A 19,648-nucleotide genomic window follows, 5' to 3' on the forward strand; every position below is an offset into this window, starting at 1 on the left:
TCGAATCAAAGAGCAAGGTAAACTTTCACCTATCTGGGATGCTATTCTAAACACGTCTATTTGATTTCAGTTAAATATCATGGGGTCATGAAATTTAATGCTCTTACCTGTACACAGGTGAATAATAGTTTAGTTATGATGTATTCTGCCCTCATTGTTTGAATTAAATGTCGATAATTTTTGTGAAAACAACGCATCCTTGTTTGAGTTTTAAGAGCGTTTGCAGTGATGAAAATGGACGAGTAATTAATAATCTGATATTTAGAATGCAATTTCGTAGAAATTTCGAACGCCTGTTCTTTTAAATATCATAGTTAGGGTTTGTTTTGTTAGCAGCAATATCAAGGTAAAGCATTAAAGAAGTGTCAGACTATAGATAACGAAAACCAAAGGAATAACTTTCTGATAGGTACCATGAGAAAATCAAATAACCCTTTATAATCATTGCGCCATTAAGGTGAGTGGCTTAGAAACACAAATGCAGTTAGTGTCACCTCAGCAAGCTTTTATATGTCTTCAAGCATTTTACCAGCAAACTTTTTCTATACGAAGTACATAAGCGTGACTCCAATTAGGCACAAGTAAAGAACAGCATTGGCTGCTTGGAACCAATTTCAGCAGCTAGATGCTGAAAGATGCCAGAAGCCCAGAGGGCTGTGACACTTCCATCTGGAGCGGTCGCATTCCCCTCCCCCCCCCCCACCCCCTTCTGCTTGCTACCACGAGCCATTTTTGCGAGAGATGACCCTTATGGAATGGAACGGATTCTCTCTCTCCTTACTTTGAGCGAGGTTTAGCAGTTTTCCTTCGTGCTCCACTGGGCTTGAATGGGTCTCTGCTGCGTGCAGTTTTAGTTCACCAAGAGGTCTCTTGTTATTGGCCTCATAAGAGGCAATAATGAATCCCTGTTCTTTTCAGTAACTTGACAAACGAGTAGCCACTGTTTCACCTTAGAAAATGTTGGAATTCATATGGAAATACTGTTGTGTTTGCGGGATATGACTTCAATACATTATATTTTGAACAAAGCTATAGCCAGCATTGTTGTTTAAAGCTACGTGGTGTGTTCAAAATTTTGTTTTCAATATTGGACAAAGCATATATATATATATATATATATATATATATATATATATATATATATATATATATATATATATATATATATATATATATATATGTATATATATATATATATATATATATATATATATATATATATATATATATATATATATATATATATATATATATATAGAGAGAGAGAGAGAGAGAGAGAGAGAGAGAGAGAGAGAGAGAGAGAGAGAGAGAGAGAATCCTTCATGAAAAGGCTTTTCATATAGTTCCGCATTTGCCAGATTTAATAACCAAAATTATGATTATTAAATACCGAACACATCAAGTAATGAATGATTCTCTTGAACACAGATATTAAACACTGAAAAAAGATCAAGCCTTTTCCATAGATATCTTCTCGGTAAAACAACCCAAGTTTTTCTCTCTCTCCTTTTCACATATAAAAATAACACCGCAGGGGGAAAGCTACGTTTAGTTGTAACTTTCCTGTGTCGAAATATTTCAGTGGCTTTTAAGTAACCCTACAATATTACAGATACGACATAAAGAGACTGAAAGGATTCCAGGTTGATTCTATCATTAATAATCCTGGAATTCGTAAAACCTATAACCTTTGTCAAGGCAGTTTGTCTATATAAAGCTATAAACAGATCCGCCTGTAATCGAAAAAAAATAGAGAAAAAAAAATTGCAAGTATACACGAAGATATCTCTAAGTCACTAAATCAGCAAACTTATTTTCTAAATGTTTATTTATTCATTTGTTTAACTATTTATTTATTTATCTGTTTATTTATTGATTTATTACTGTCCTTTCTCCTACACGTAAGATACCAGGCTGTACGTTAATATCCCTGGGGAGTTCACCTTTGCTACCTGATACGATCCTTTCTTTGCCGAGCCTCTTTGCCTTATTTAAAAGAGAGAGAGAGAGAGAGAGAGAGAGAGAGAGAGAGAGAGAGAGAGAGAGAGAGAGAGAGAGAGAGAGAGAGAGAGAGAGAGAAGCATCATCCAACAGCAAGAAAAAGTCTTTTGGCAGTCTCAGAATAGGAGGAGTCAAGACGCAATATTTCATTTATTTTCTTTTTTTTTCTCTTCCACTGGAGAATTGATAATAGATTTTGCTCAGGGGAAAGAAATTGAAATCGATATGAAGAGGAGGTGAATCAAATAACACTTCTTAAGAACTCGATGAATATGGATTTTTATCTGGGCTGATCAGCGTCTGAGAAAGGTGAAACAAAAGTGTATTCTTCACTTATACGGATGTTCCATGGAAGATTCCGTTGTTCAAAATATATCCCCCCAAATCTGTCGCCTTTCAGAAACGATAGATGCAAGCGGTAACTTTTAAGTGGAAAATATAATAAGCTAGGCCTGCCTTAACGTTCTACCTGATAAATAAGAACTTTCGAGCAAATCCTAGCTCACAGAGTACACGGAAACCATATATTATGCAATGATGTCCTTTTCCTCAAGAATAATATGAAACTTTTGTCAAAGCAAGGATTTTCCCTAACTATATCATTAATTATTCCTTGCGGCATATTTTCACGCCACAAAGTCCACAAATAATGACCATAGCTTATTCTTTATCTCTTAATATTTAGTCATCTAAAGCAAAAATGATTTTTTAAAACAACTGCAGTCTATGTAACTCCAATAAACAAAGAAGTCAAATCCCCATTGATTATGAAGCCTTTCGGTTTTAGAACTTAGAAAGTGGTCGGCTCACCTGCTCACGCGCGCACAATTCATAAGTGCTTCCAGTAAAGTTAAAAGAAACCTGTTTGATCCGAGTAATCAGTCTTGAAAAATCGACGCGACTGCAAACCGCTCTTTGGAAAACATCCTGCCCCAATCGAACGCGCCCGCTATTTAATCTGCAATTCGCTGATGCTTATCATCGTTGCGATCGTATCAGTCGTTCAAGATTCCTAGATCGATAATCTCCGACCTATGTAATCACGACGAGAGATGTTTTTCGGAGTCGGCGAACATCTGAAGGAAGTATATGTGGGACAGAACTGGAGTTAATCAAAGGAAATAGTAGGTCCTGTTTTGGAACAGAATTAAAAATAATTGAAGGAAGAAATTATGTTCCTTTTTTTATTAAACAGAACTGGAAATAAGTAGAAGAGAAAAAACAAGTCCCAGCATTGCTACATCAGCTTACAAAACTGTAGCTGATGAAGCATCAATTTCTCAAGTACAAGAAAATCTGAGTTGCTGAGCTCATCCATACAGCAAAACTGTGTCTTAAGATTTTCACAGTAAACAAAGTTAGTTGAATGAAAGGCGTATTTTAGGGGAGGTGATTTCCATAAAAGCCGGGAGTATTATAAACTGATTATGCATAATAACACATTAGCAATACCCTCCTAGCGTGCTCCGGTCAAGTTCTAGCTTGGGAGGGGGAACTGAAAGTTCAAGGTCAACTCAGATAAGAATATTTAGATATAAGAGGAAAAAATCAGTTGCACATCCAAAATATATATATATATATATATATATATATATATATATATATATATATATATATATATATATATATATATATATATATAATTTAACTGTTTCCTGTTCGAGTTGAAGAATAAACCCTTCAGACAGAATATGTATAAAAAGCTTAAATCAGGGAATACAGTTTCGTGATTTGTAAATTGACAGAAGCAATTATAAGTCAAATGAACCAAAACTGGGGTTATTACTTAGCCTCATAATCATGACCAAGCGCATTCATGAAGCCAAGTAACGTAACATGTAAGAGAATAATAGAAAGCAATAATCGTATCTTGCTGACTGAGTTACCTGCTTAAAACACACCTTAGTGAATTAAATATCCCAGTTCAGCCAAAGCGAGTATTACACACAAACGTCGTTCGTTACTCTCGTCAGGATGGTACGTAGGTAGGTAGTTTTCGTAATTTTTTTTTTATTTGTTGTTGAAGTGACCAAGATGGGCATAACTGCCTAAATGGAAGTTTGGTAGCTACGAGGAACGCAAAAAACAAGTAAAAAATGCGCCAAAGTTTCTTCGGCGCAATCGAGTTTTCTGTACATCGTACAATCAAGGCCACCGAAAATACATCTATCTTTCGCAGCCCATGAAACTTCAACCACTGGCCGGTGGTGGCCTGTCCTATATCGCTGCCACATGCACGATTATGGCTAACTTTACTGAACCTTAAATAAAATAACAATTACTGAGGCTAGAGGGCTGCAATTTGGTATGTTTGATGATTGGAGGGTGAATGTTCAACATACCAATTTGCAGCCCTCTAGCCTCAGTCATTTTTAAGATCTCAGGGTGGACAGAAAAAAGTGCGGACAGAAAAAAATGCGGATGGATAGACAGAGCCGTCACAACAGTTTTCTTTTACAGAAAACTAAAAGTAGAACGTTCAGCGTTTGATGACGAATGGACAACAGGTTTCGACTTTCTAGAGATACTAAGAAATTGCACATCCTGGCATATAGAACATTTGTTGTTAACTGCAGGTCTTCCACTGATCAGGAAAATATTTTGTAAAATATCATCATCTATCCCTTTTTCTCCAGACTATCGGTATTTGATCAAATAGCCTCATATTCCACCTCCCAGAAAAATTAATTTGACTGGTGGTTTTCTCGTCATAAGATAATGTTGGTTTGGGGAAAGCTGCCCGACAGGAATGAGAATTTCAACCAAATGTCTGGTTCCAGCAATCAGCTAAATAAAGGATATAAGTGATCGTATTCTGTTTAAGAATGAATTTAATCTACGCAATTTGATTTGCCATATAATAATAGTACCTTGATTACATAGCTTCAAATACTTGATTTGCTGATCGAAGAGAACGGACAGAAACAATAAACAATAAACAATAACAATAGACACTTTGAGGATATAACGGCGAATAAACCTATGCCATTTCAAGCAAATGTCACAGGGAACTAACATCCACAATTCCCTGTTCAAAAGCGAACAAAAAGTTTTGGCCGAACAATGAAATCTGTATTCGATTCATTAATATGTGCTGAAAAATACAAAATTCATTACTACCATTTTAATTATCGCTGAAGAGATTATTCTACATCAAAGTTGATGATTCGTGAATAATTCGGAGGCAATTTATTTTTTTTTTTTTTATAGAATTAGAGCGATCACTTCCTGATATGTTCTTTTCCAAAACATATTTGGAAATCGTTGTTGGGACCCGATTTACTGACCGCCATCAAAAATCATCAAAGAATTCTGAACCCGATTCTCATAAAACATAAAGTGGTGCTTATGTGATAGATATATATTACCGGAAATTAAATCTCTCTCTCTCTCTCTCTCTCTCTCTCTCTCTCTCTCTCTCTCTCTCTCTCTCTCTCTCTCTCTCTCATCAGTATTAAAAGTGAATAACGCTAGTCAAAAAATTCTCTCGCTGAAAGAACCAGGTAAATTTTCAGAGGTATGTGTGAAATAATTATAGTATTATATATATATATATATATATATATATATATATATATATATATATATATATATATATATATATATATATATATATATATATATATATCACCAATAATTAAGCTGACAATTTGGCCGCTGAGAACATTTATCAGTTCTGAAATGGAAATCAACGCCAAATCAATCCAAATAAATCAATTGACAGAAAGAGGCCAAAAAGCGCTATTTACAGAAATCCAGAATTGAAAAATTATATAATTATACGACTCTAAAAAGGGATTTTCTTGGAATTAAAACACCTACAATAAATAAATGTGCAACAAATGAGTACACTAAAACTTCAACGTATATTCAACGTTCTCGCCTTTGTCGCATATATTTAAAATGGCCACGTTCATACCCTATAGAAATGGAGATGTATGGGCTGCGAACCATAATGATCTAGTGACGTATTATGAAACAGAGTGGGAATATTTGATATTTGGATACTTCTGTCAATAGCTACTCTTCTGGGAAATACGAGAAGCTTATCTACATCTATCTTTATCTCGAGGTAATGTGCATTTACGAATTGGTTATATTATTACAGACAATAAAGTAAAAACGCACTATGAACATCGGACCCCCCTCCCCCCCCAAAAAAAACGTAGATACAGTGGACCCCGGTTACATATTATGCTAGTGGGTTTTCCTCGATCTATCTTTTTTTATATTTTTTATCGGTTAATCGGCCAATTCTCGTTTCTTTTTCTTTGCACTAATTAGTATCAGATATGAAAAAATTTAATATATATGTATATATACATATATATATAATATATACATGTGTGTGTGAGCGTGAGTATATATATATGTGTGCGTGTATATCTTTTTCATTATCAAGCTGTTTCCCTAACACAAATGGCAACATATAAAACACAGAAAATATTCATTGCCACGGTCATATTTAACTCCTGAATAATGGCTGAACCCTTGTGCAGAATACCTTTTCTTTGCATGTACTCTTGTGTGTTCATATATACTGTACTGTACTGTGTGTATATATATACATGTATATATATATATATATATATATATATATATATATATATATATATATATAATTTGTGTGTGCGTGCGTATAAACCAATGAGCAAGGGACAGGAATGCCCGAATATAGACATCAAACAGAAAGGTTTTTTTATTTTAATTCTAGAGCCCCTGATGATGTAATTATGGATTATTAAATGCTGGGAATAAACATGTAATCAAATGACTAATCAAGAGTATTCCTGTCCGCCTTCCTGTTTGATGTGTGTGTGTGTGTGTGTATATATATATATATATATATATATATATATATATATATATATATATATATATATATATATATATATATATATATATATACACAGTATATTGTATATATATAATGTGTACGTGTATATGTACATCGCAAAGCAATGTTGGTAAAGTTTTAAACTCTTCGTTAAACGAACAGAATATATATATTTTTTTTAATATTCATGCTCTGAATATATACCGTCCATTAAAATCATAGTCAGTAGTCCTTCTGTTGCATATGGCATAAGTTAAAGGGGAGATTCGCCATTGCCCAAAAATAAATAACACAACATTCACAGTTGTGTATTGATGACAAGCTGCACACAGCTCGCTTGGCCGCATCAGACTTGAAAAGTGAATGGCGCAACAAATTATGCAACGCATATAAAAGTGGTATGCGTGTACAAAAATGAAATGCATAGTTCTCGTGTGCTTTTGTGCGTTATTTAAGTTCGCTTTCTTTCCTATGTCATCGATAGATGGGAAATACAGTACGAATATCATTTGACCAAATTTCGTAACAATACGAAAAGTCTACTTTAGTGAAGATTTAGCAGATTGGATCTTTACGTTGAACTGGATGAAAATTATATATGTATATATACATATATATATATATATATATATATATATATATATATATATATATATATACATATATATCTCATTTCATCCGTATTCCATATATATGTATGTATATATATACATATATATATATATATATATATATATATATATATATATATATATATATATATATATATATATATATATATATTATTTACAGTATATATATATATATACACTATCTATATATATTAAGAAATCACAAAATTAAGAGCGTGATTTTGTTTATTAGCTGAAGCCACTGGGAAAGTTCAAAATGAAACGACAGAGTGCCGAGTACTTTCGTGTATTTTAACACATCTTCGGGGCACAAAGATGTTTTCAAATGCACGAAAGTACTTGACACTCTGTCTTCTCATTTTGAACTTTCCCAGTGGTTTCTAATATATATATATATATATATATATATATATATATATATATATATATATATATATATATATATATATATATATATATATATATATGTATGTATGTATGTATGTATGTATGTATGTATGTATGTATGTATGTATGTATGTATGTATGTATGTATCTATATCTATATATATATATATATATATATATATATATATATATATATATATATATATAAGCTGAAGCCACTGGGAAAGTTCATAATTAGACAACAGGGTGCCAAGTACTTTCGTTATTTTAACACATCTTTGTGCCCCGAAGATGTGCTAAAATACACGAAAGTACTCGGCACTCTAATAAAACCCTTTTCATGATAGATATTGTTATCGAATGATGACGGTATTTCAATCACGGACGTCCATTGTAGCGTGAAGCCAATTTTTGTAATATCAATTCAATCAGTCATCAGTCAGTTTAACCGGCCGGTTCTAACAAGAGGATAATACTTGTTAGGACTCAATATATCTGACATATATGAACAATGAAATCATATAGTGATAAATATGTTACATCGTTCACACACACACAAACGCTCAATGTCATTTTGTACAACTTTTGCTTTCGTTCATAATTATTCTTTTATTTACTTCTAATTCTTATACTGAGAATATAATGTAATATTTACCGACGGCATACTGTGACTGTTACCGCACCTTTGTCTCTCTATCTATCTATCTATCTATCTATTATTCTATCTATCTACTTATCTATCTAAATGTAATCACTTATGTTTTTCCAGTTACAACTTTTTAATAACATAAGACTTGCCTTAATCAGCTATTCATTTAAAACGACGTATATTCGATAATAGCTGTTATTGTTTCATGTTAGCTAAATTTCTCTACATTCACTAATGATTTTCCGTCGAGCATTCTTCTAAACCCTTTATTGAAAATCCCGAAAGTTTTTCAGTTACTTTTATTGTCAATCTTTATTTATCTACTTATACCTAACAATCCAAGTATCTACAGTCACGTACAATTTAGCTCCGAGTGCTTGTCAAAAGCATCTCACGTTGCTGACTAAACCGGGACAAAGACATCTTTCAGAAGCAATTTGCTTTGCTTCCCACGAAAGAAAACTCGCTCAGAAGTTGGAATGAAGCAGAAAAACTGCGAAATCTCGCTGCTGTTTCATTGTGCATTTTATCTCTCCTTCACTCTGGGAACTTTGCAGCTGAGGTTATGAAATAACTAAATAATTATAGAATGGAAATGTCCGATCTCGTGTTTCATTATCTGATGAGCCGATACCTTTCGTATTTCAGGTCAAATAGATAACGGTTACATTAAATTAATTACCGAGCACGGTATTACTGTTTATATGCATATATATATATATATATATATATATATATATATATATATATATATATATATATATACATACACACATGTATATGTGTGTATATTTAACTATATATATATATATATATATATATATATATATATATACACATACATATATATATAATATATATACATACATACGGCTTTCAACTAGTATTTATACCAGAAGGCTGCGAGCCCTACGACCTGCCTCATGAATATTCAGGAGGGTAATGTGACCACGGAACCTGACGTTTATTGCTGGTTCCTTGATAGACATTTATTTACACAAGTGCATTTATACATGACTTCAGTTATACACTGATGAATTAAAACTGATTAAAACTTTACGTTACAATGATTCGTAATATATGCAGTGCGTCACTTACGAAATTTGAATGTGCTTCAGCTATTATTATTATTATTATTATTATTATTATTATTATTATTATTATTATTATTATTATTATTATTATCCTGAGCTATCTTCAAGATCTTTCACATCTTCTTCATTCTGCTGGACAATATGAAGACATAACAAGATCATCAAATGCCTTTGGGGGGGGCGGTGGGGGCGACCAGCTCGGCGTGCCTGAAAATCTCCCACCCAACACCAAAGCTAATAAATGTGTTTCCCTGGCATACAAAAACCAGCGATTCTCCATTACAAAGTAATTCATCACATCGATCTGATACCCGACCGGACAGAAAATGATTTATTATCTCTCCCAGTTTTTCTGCGCCCTTTCGAAACCAGTTTCTTGGCAGGAAACTGGATTTCGGAACTGGACTTCATTCTTGAGCTTGACAGGACCCCTGGTTTAGAATTATTGTCTCCTTGATATTACCTTTACATTTTCAGGCAAATATATAGATTCGTCTTAGTTTGGTGACCTCTCGTTTTGCGGTTCCCACATAAAAGCATAGATTTGTGGAATAACGGGATAGTGGTAGAATGTGATTTATCACTTGTTGCGATGCTGACCTAAAGCTAAAGTCTATTATCTATTGCAAATACGGCATTTTTCTTAAGCCTGTTCATTCGTCACGATAAATATTTAACATTTACAATAAATATAGTGTCATCTCTCTTTAACGCCTGTTGTCGTAGCCTGATTCAAAATGCTAGGTAAAGTCACAACTTACTACAAACAGCAGCCCCATTCATCCTCAGCCTCTTAACCCGAAAAATATACCGAGTTAATTCGCAAAATAAATCTTCGACAATCAACTACAAAGGACAGTTCATTTCTTCTCAGCCCCTAAAGACTTAAGCAGTTCTATCCCTCTCTAAGTTTAAGTTCGACAATTTCGCCTGATTGCAAAGTTGCACAAAATCTTTTCCCAGGACGTCCGGAAGGTGATTCGAAATACTTGCAATCGCCTTTGGCCGTTGGGGTCTTATCTGGCGATGTTTCAGAGCTGAACCTTTACTTTCCTCGCGATTGAGAGATGGGGAAATTTCCTTCAGGATAGGATTTGAGTATTCTTTTCTGTCTTATTGAAATGTTTATTCTAGAGTCATATTACAGCCAACCGGCTATTGAGAGGTATCAGACGCAAGTGGTAGTCATATGAATATAGCTTATCGTTACTATAACACTTATTATCATCAGTATAACCATCATCAACCTTCTTCTTCTTATTATTATTATTATTATTATTATTATTATTATTATTATTATTATTATTATTATTATTATTATTATTATTATTATTAACCAGGTGAAAATGTATGAGAAGGAAAAATTGGTTATTGCCTTGATTTAATTGTTAAAAATGAAAGAGGTAAAACATTAAATTTGCAGAGATTTGTTGACTACAAAACCACTTCTAGGTATTAATATTAATAATAATAATAATAATAATAATAATAATAATAATAATAATAATAATAATAATAATAATAATAATAAAAACAGAAAAATGAGAATGAAGGAAATTGGGAACAGAGAAAAAATTCACTTTAAGTTATTATTGTCTCTAGAAGGAAAATCCAAATAAAAACAAAAATTTAAACCTCACATTCAGGGTCGCAGCTTATCATGTGTTAACCCACAGACAAGAAAACACAGTTATCATTCCTTTCCCTCAGTTATCACCAAACTCAATAACTTAAAACCCCCACCTTCAACTGCATCTTGTTGCTACATACCTAAGCTTTTACAGCTTCCACCAAAAAAGTGTCAAGTTTTACCCGTCCCCCCCCCACAAAAAAAAAAATTTGTTCCTTCGCTTGCCCGCTATCAGTAAAGTTTGCTCAAGCAACTATAGTTGATATTTTCAGACACGAATCTCAGACACAAGAAGAAGAAGAAGAAGAAGGAAAAATCTGATATACAGGAGGAAGAAGAAGAAGAAGAAGAAGAAGAAGAAGAAGAAGAAGAAGAAGAAGAAGAAGAAGACAACTTCTTGGAAAGGTTTTACTGTATATATTTTTCCGAATGGCATTTTCATCAAAGCCTGGACACAGCGAAGGCTGTTCTTCAGGTCTGCTCTTCTTAGATAAACAAATAATCTCCGATAATTATGATGTTACACGACGCTCCGACTGGTTATATGAAGATGATAAGATGCAAATGGTTCCGCTTGGGCAAATTTTCTTGACTTTGATATTGCATTTATCGCGGGCCTTTTATCGCTTGGAATTTTCTGTTAGTCAGCAGAAGGTATCATTATTTTAAAATTTGTGAATTTACATATTTTCCTTTTTATCTTTTATTACAGCACAATTTGAAGAAGGTACACGCACATATTATAAAGTTATATAATATATATATATATATATATATATATATATATATATATATATATATATATATATATATATATATATAAATATATATATACATATGTTATATAAATATATGTTTATATATACATATATACATATATTTATAAATATACTGTACATATATATGTACAGTATATGTATATGTATGTATATATATATATATATATATATATATATATATATATATATATATATATATATATATAATATATATATATATATATATATATATATATATATATATATTTCATTCGTCTCCTCTCCCGTTTCATAATTCTGGATAGTTTCACAACAGGCTCGAACCATATCTTACGTAAAATGAGCCTTTGACTTTTTGCGTGGTACTATCGGATTACACCGTATTGAATATGGACGTACAAAAAGAAAAACTATTTTTTCTTGTTTTTGTATACTTTTTATTGCACACACTCACTTAACATAACCCGTGATTCCCAGCGCAACTGAGATAAGAACGTAATTCGCTGGTTTTCCAAATGATTAAAACTATTTTTTTTTTCGGGGTACTCAGAAGGCGAACTCATGTGAATATATGGATCTGTTGTAAATCTCGTTCAGTCCAAATGGTTTTGATTAAAAAAAATCTCACAGAGAGGAAAAAAGGCCATGATTAAAATAAAAAAACAAGAATGCCTGATTAGTTAATGCAAAGTTTATCAGTAGTTGTTTATTTTCGGATGAAAATCTGTAACTGAATAATAATGACGATGATAATGATACTGAAGGCGAAAGCTATCAATTCCTCCAGACAACTGTAGAGTGAGATAGCCAAATATTCAATTCAACGTTCTATGTATAATCGACATTTTTCATTCTTTGAAAATGTTGCCAAGAAATAAAGTGCTGTTACCATAGACATTAATTAGTAAATATAGGATTATCCCAACGTTTTAGCAAATACCACTTCAAATAGCATGCTTAATTAAGCAAGAAACTTTCAAGGTAACCTTTCATGTAGGATATAGCAAGATTACCTATCATCGCCGATTATTTACCTCGAGTTCTCATAGCAAGTAAAAAACAGAACAAAAAAAATCCATGGAAAAAACTAACTGTTGCAACTGCGTGAATCAAGACAGCTAATTACAATCTCAAGTGGTGAGGTGGGTACGTGGGTGAATGCACTTGAGTGCTGAAGATACGTAATTCTGTACGTCGTGTACTATATAACACCTGCCCAGGTGAGCAGCGATTCTCCTCAATTAACCATGAGAGGCGTTCGAGTCTTCACGTCGCTGGTGTTTGTGGCACTGTGCAGTGCCTACACTGTCGATTATAAAGGGTGAGTCGCTGTGGAACATCTTCGGGTGGAAATGATGAATTCGAAAATACTTTTTTATCCGCATGTTTTTCTCGTCTTACCTTTGTCACTAGTTCAGAACACTCATTTCATATTCTGATGTGTGTAAGATAAAATAACAACTTATACGTTAGTATACATTGGGAAAGCTATTTAATATTCTGACGTATGTGAGGTATAACTAAAATAATTATCTGCGAGGTTATGTATATTCAAAACTTTAATTAATATTTTGATATGTTCAAGCTAGAAATGGAAGCGCTCCACTACGTATAAGTTTAAATGTATATAGGAAACATTTACTTATATTGAAACCACAGAAAGGCAGGTGGTTCAATATGTCTATTCCTTATGTATTTTCGTTACCACTGTTGTCTTCATACATTTTGACTGTTTTATAAGTTTTAGAACTAATAATACTTATCCCTGTCTTTACGTATATTCATCGTAATTCTGCGTCAAGAATATTTTCTAACTGTAAACAAAACAGTTTTATATGTCTTAGAACTAATAATCCTTAGTCCTGTCTTCATGTACATTCATCGCAATTCTGCTTCAAAAATATTTTTCATGTAAAACAAAATTCGAAGACACTCCTTCTGGTAACCACTTCTTAGTTTTGGTCTCAAAGAAAAAAAAAACCTTTTCCGTCTCTCTCTCCCTCTCATTTTTATTTTTTATTTTTTCTTAAAAAGCCATCAGTTGTGGCGCGTGGATGATATTACTGCAGCTCAGCTGGAAGACATCAGGGCCATCATCAAGAATTTAGATTTGGACGTCTGGGCTTCGGGGAGGACTTGGGTGGATGTCAGGGTGACACCGCAGATGCGACGGAGCCTCGGCAAGACGCTGGCGGCTCTCAACCTCAATTTCAGGGTACAAATCGAGGACCTCCAGAGGTTCGTTAGTGTTCTGTGCAATGTGCACGTATGTCCAAAAGCCTGTTGTTGCCATATTCATGCACGTGCATACTTACATACATGCAAACATATATGTATCATATATACCATATATTAAATTGAAATAGGTATATTTGCGATAAACATTGCAAACATACATTTTATATATATATATATATATATATATATATATATATATATATATATATATATATATATATATATATATATATATATATAAATAATGCACCAGAGTACTTTTACAGTCTATCTTTTTTTAACTTTTCCTGCGGCGTCAGCTGATAATCAAATAACGTACATATTATTTATTTATAATGAATATTTAGGTATATATATACAAACATATATAACCAAATTCTATCAAAATTCATCATCATATCACACCTTACTACATGAAAATATTTTTCATATCACAATCTTTTACTTAAAATTAATATTATATGTTTTTAGCTGATCATCTAATTTCCTTTACAGTCCCATAGATGAGGAACAAAGTAATTTGAGGCGAAGGAAATCATTACCTGGTATTGCTATCGATGACTACAATGATTTAGAAACGGTAATTCTACCAGTATTATGTTTATATACTTAACTATTTGTGAACCACTTTTTACAACACAGTTCTTTACAAGAAATCAAAACAAAACAAATAATCATTTACCTTCATGAAATTGAGAGAAGTGACGTTCTACTGGATGACAGACAGAAAAATTTTAAACCCTTTTTTCTATCTATATTTAAATGAAAAACTAGTTAAAATAGAAGAGAGGTAAATATTTGCTACTAGAAGATAAGGTTAGAAAGTTACTAAATTCTTAATTTTTGACTGACTATCGTTACGTAACTTGAATGATAATGCATATTTCGTGCCCGCTCTCCTAGAGAGAGAGAGAGAGAGAGAGAGAGAGAGAGAGAGAGAGAGAGAGAGAGAGAGAGAGAGAGAGAGAGAGAGAGAGAAGGCATTCGAGTTTTTCCCCACTGATTATTCTTGAAATCTCTATATGTTTCTGTAACTACTTTTCATTGTATTTCTCTAACTACTGTTATAAACCCTATCATTACTGTCCTAATATTTAATCACTAAAAGCATTCTTACCCACAGTATTGCAAATTTCACTGCATGGAAACCTTGTGCAATACCTCTCCACCATTCACTCACCAAGTTGCTGCGCGAGTCACTAAATAAAAAAATATATATAAAAACGAAACATATTCCTATCGCAAACGCCGGAACAATCAAACTGCGCGTGTTTGAAATTCCCGTAGATTTACGTCGTCCATGATTGCTTGCACTTTTAAATTACGCACGTTGAGGTTAACGAAGAAATATTACTCTTGATTGCATACCGTTGCCAATATTTCCCTTTATTTACGGGTCGAGGGAAAGGTTAATATTTCTTGTTATGTCAACTAAACTATCAATAACGCATAGGTTTGCGCATGAGGTTAACGAGGAATTATTGATCTTAATGACGTGTTATTGCAATTTTATATCTATTTTTTCATTTATTTATCTGGTGATGTGTGAATGGGGAGTGCGTCACCATTCCTTTTATTTCATCAAAACATTCGTTAGCAAAGAATATTACGTAGGACGTTGACGGGGAAATATTACTTTTAGCTAGATACCATTGCAAAATATTTTGCTCTCGTCCGCTAAATGATCGATACCACTGGTATCACACAAGAATTGAATAATGAAATGTTCAGAGCAGTGTATTGTCAACACTGTTATTTTCATTTCTTAGCACTTCAATCTACTTTCATTAAGTACGACTCTTAATAACTTATCACTGGTAATCTACTGTTTTGAGGCTAAGACTCTTTGCTTGAGTGTAAATCTTGACAAATTGTTGAAAATACACTTGATATCCATTAGATTTACAAGCTTTTTAGCCCCATCGCAAAGGCTTAAGGATTCCAAAGGTGTTTTTAACAATTCATCAATATTTGTACTTAATACAAGGGTCTTATTTTATCCACTTCTTTAAAAAACAGGATTGTTCTTCACAGTCTTGAGTATCTTTTTATTATCAATTACGTGGATATCAATCTTATTACGTCCAGCGAACGAAGATTAGCAAATGACATTCATTTGCTATTTCCAGACCAAACGCCATTCGTAAACAATGCAAGGAAAGCTTAAAACACTGTCACAAAGCATTCTTCGCCTTCCTTGAATTCCTGTCATTTGTCCTGCACACTCTCCCTCTCCGGGCTCGTAGCTGGCGACCTTTTTCATTTAAATACAAATAAAAGAGGGGCTAAAATTCTATTCTCTGTCTATAATCCAATAAATCTTCCCTTCTCGCTCTTCCTTGCAAACTCCCCCATTTTCCTGCCCACACCTTGTAAAAGGGTCGGAATGACGAATATTTCCATTAAGGGGGATTTTAATCTTCCCTTTTCAGGTAGCAAACAATTACTTTTATATTTGCTTAGTTATAAATATTCTCCAGAACCCTTGTCCTTGATAAACGAAATTCGCATATTTTTTGCGTGATGTTACTACTGTTTAATCTTCATTTACGCAAAATTACATTAGATTACTTCGGCTTCTGTTGAACCAATATGTAAAAAACCCATGTGTCTGAATTTTAATAATTACTAGAATTTGCTTTCCTACACTGTAGAACCATAAACTAAAACACTGTCTTCGTTGCATATCGAATGCACTAAAAATAATGTTCACCTCACTTTTTTTCTTCGAAACATCTCTGGCCATCCAGTAATCAGTTCTAAAACTGTCCTCCCACTACAATTTTGGAAAAAATTACTTAGACCTTAATTACTTAGCAAAATGCTTTGCCAACATTAAAAGTGACGTACTAATTACACCTTCGACACTTGGCAGATCGAAGCCTTCATGAAGGAGACAGCTACCAACTACGACTGGGTCAGCATCGAGTCAATTGGGAAATCGGTGGAAGGTCGCGACCTTTGGGTGAACATTCTTTCCGCCCCGGGCGGAGCCGAGAAACCAATCGCTTGGATTGACTGCGGCATTCATGCTAGGGAGTAAGTTATTCTGATGCACTTACTAATCAATTTGATATTGCGGAGCGACGTTGAAACTACGAAGGTCATTGATGCTGGGGATAACATCTTTTATCATCGCAATTCGTAAGAATGATAGGAAAGGATAGGAACTTTTTCATCTAACAGTATAACTCTACCTAAACATTTATATAATTACATGTAAATACTTTCACACCTAGGCTATATTTTTTGATACAGATAAAATCACTCCCTACTTTATTTTTAATGTAGCTGGATCTGGAATGATTTTTTCATAAAGGAGCAATAGCAAAGGCATTAAGCCTTTACTGACAAGCCATCATTCTTAACGAATCATTGATCACACAAAGTCTTTCCCCTTAATCCAGTGGAAAATATAAACTGCAGAGATAAAGCCTAACGTTTTTAACATCTTAAAATAGAGGCGATACCACAAGCTGCCTACAACCAAACTCTTATGTAGAATTTAATGCTTTCTAACTTTACCCATACATTCTCTAAATGTATGCAATAAAAAATACAATATTTGGAGAACCTAACCTATATGTTTTTTTTATTTATTAACAATGATAACAGCAATAAATCTGGAAGACACAAGAACCTTGTCATACGCAACTGAAATATAAAAAGATTCTACATTTTCTTGTTATTTGTTATTAATGAACAGGTGGATCACTCACTCTACCTGTGTCTACGGGCTGGATTATTTGACCAGGGAATATGGCAAGGACCAAGAGGTCACCGAGTTCTTGGATAAGTACGACATTTATCTGATGCCCGTCTATAACCCAGATGGATATTCCTACAGCTGGACTGATGTGAGTATATCAATAAAAATAAATTAAAGTGAAAGTGATAATTTCAAAGAATAATAGCTGTGAGAACTACCAACAAATTGATGTTAGCTATAATATTCACGAAAATAATGGCAATAACAACTTCTAATATTGTTATCAGCACCATGAAATAATAATAATAATAATAATAATAATAATAATAATAATAATAATAATAATAATAATAATAATTACTTAATTATTATCACTATTATATGGTTGTGATAATAATGATAGCAGAATAAGATAAGAATATCATTATATCCCGCTATCAACATTATTATTATTACATAAAAAAAAATAAAATTATATGAATGTGATGACAACGAAAATGATTACAGTGAAAGCTGTTATCATTTATAACACCACCATATAATAATAATAATAATAATAATAATAATAATAATAATAATAATAATAATAATGGGGATTATATTAGTCATACAGCAACAAAAACAGTTCCAATAATATACGAGTACAGTCAACAATTACACCAACGCATCACCCTTTTAAATAGAGGTGCGTTATTGGTAAAAGCCTCATTAATTACACTTGATTATGACCCCATTTGCGTCATGACGAACGCTAAACGCAGAAGTTACTGAACGATTATGAAAATATAATTTAATCAATGTGTCCATATTTTTTCAACTTTTTGGGGTAATAGTATTTGCATTTGTTTTGGAAAGTTCAGAATGAAGCTACTACTCTTCAACAAATAAATTGTAATGAGAATCAGAAATGCAGGTATAATGAATTGGTTTTTATTCATTCATAATGAAGTATTTGATAAAAACCAGGACCGTATCAGTTTATTCCCAATAATGAAACTACATATGACTGACTGATTGATTAATTGTATCGGACTGGCGTTTCAGTAATAAAGGTCACACACACTCAAAATATATATACATATATATAATATATATACACATATATATATGGCATATATATATAAATATGTATGTATATATATACATATACATATATGCGTGTGTGTGCGCGCGCGCTTATACATAGTACATACACATGTGGCATAATATAACGTCTAATGCTACAACATTCATAAACGCAATACAGACTTATAAAAGAAAAAAAAAAACATTCACTCATGAGAACCGCAACCCGACAATACAGTCATATATTATGGTGTAGATCACCGATTCCTAAAGCAGCTTTTATTTTGTCAGGACCGGTACTGGCGCAAAAACCGTGCCCCGACCTCTGACCCGCTTTGCATCGGGGTCGATCTGAACAGGAATCAAGATGACGGTCACTGGGATGGACCTTACTCGTCAACTGACCCCTGCAGCGATATATTCAGAGGTAAGGAAAAGACAAGTAAAAAATGCGCCGAAGTTCGTTCGGCGCAATCGAGTTTTCTATACAGCGTATAATCAAGGCCACCGAAGATAGATCTATCTTTCGGTGGTCTCGGTATAAAGCTTATGAGCCGCAGCCCATTAAACTTTGACCACGGCACGTTGGTGGCCTATCCTATATCGTTGCCAGAAGCACGATAATGGCAAACTTTAACCTTACATAAA

The 19,648-nt window shown here is 33.1% G+C and overlaps 1 protein-coding gene across 1 annotated transcript in view; it reads left to right on the forward strand.

Annotated features, from left to right (window-relative positions):
• Nucleotides 1-13,149: 13,149 nt before the first annotated feature.
• The window catches only part of LOC136848219 (carboxypeptidase B-like), a 10,324-nt gene continuing 3,825 nt past the window's right edge, over nucleotides 13,150-19,648 (forward strand). Inside the window, exons 1-6 of the mRNA XM_067120553.1 lie at nucleotides 13,150-13,309; nucleotides 14,023-14,226; nucleotides 14,722-14,806; nucleotides 17,102-17,265; nucleotides 17,933-18,083; nucleotides 19,292-19,427. Of these exons, the coding sequence (XP_066976654.1) occupies nucleotides 13,236-13,309; nucleotides 14,023-14,226; nucleotides 14,722-14,806; nucleotides 17,102-17,265; nucleotides 17,933-18,083; nucleotides 19,292-19,427 (814 nt within the window). The 5' untranslated portion in view covers nucleotides 13,150-13,235. The remainder of the gene's footprint in view (nucleotides 13,310-14,022; nucleotides 14,227-14,721; nucleotides 14,807-17,101; nucleotides 17,266-17,932; nucleotides 18,084-19,291; nucleotides 19,428-19,648) is intronic.

Source organism: Macrobrachium rosenbergii, chromosome 18 (genome assembly GCF_040412425.1).
Source record: "Macrobrachium rosenbergii isolate ZJJX-2024 chromosome 18, ASM4041242v1, whole genome shotgun sequence".
NCBI classification, from domain to species: Eukaryota; Metazoa; Arthropoda; class Malacostraca; order Decapoda; family Palaemonidae; genus Macrobrachium; species Macrobrachium rosenbergii.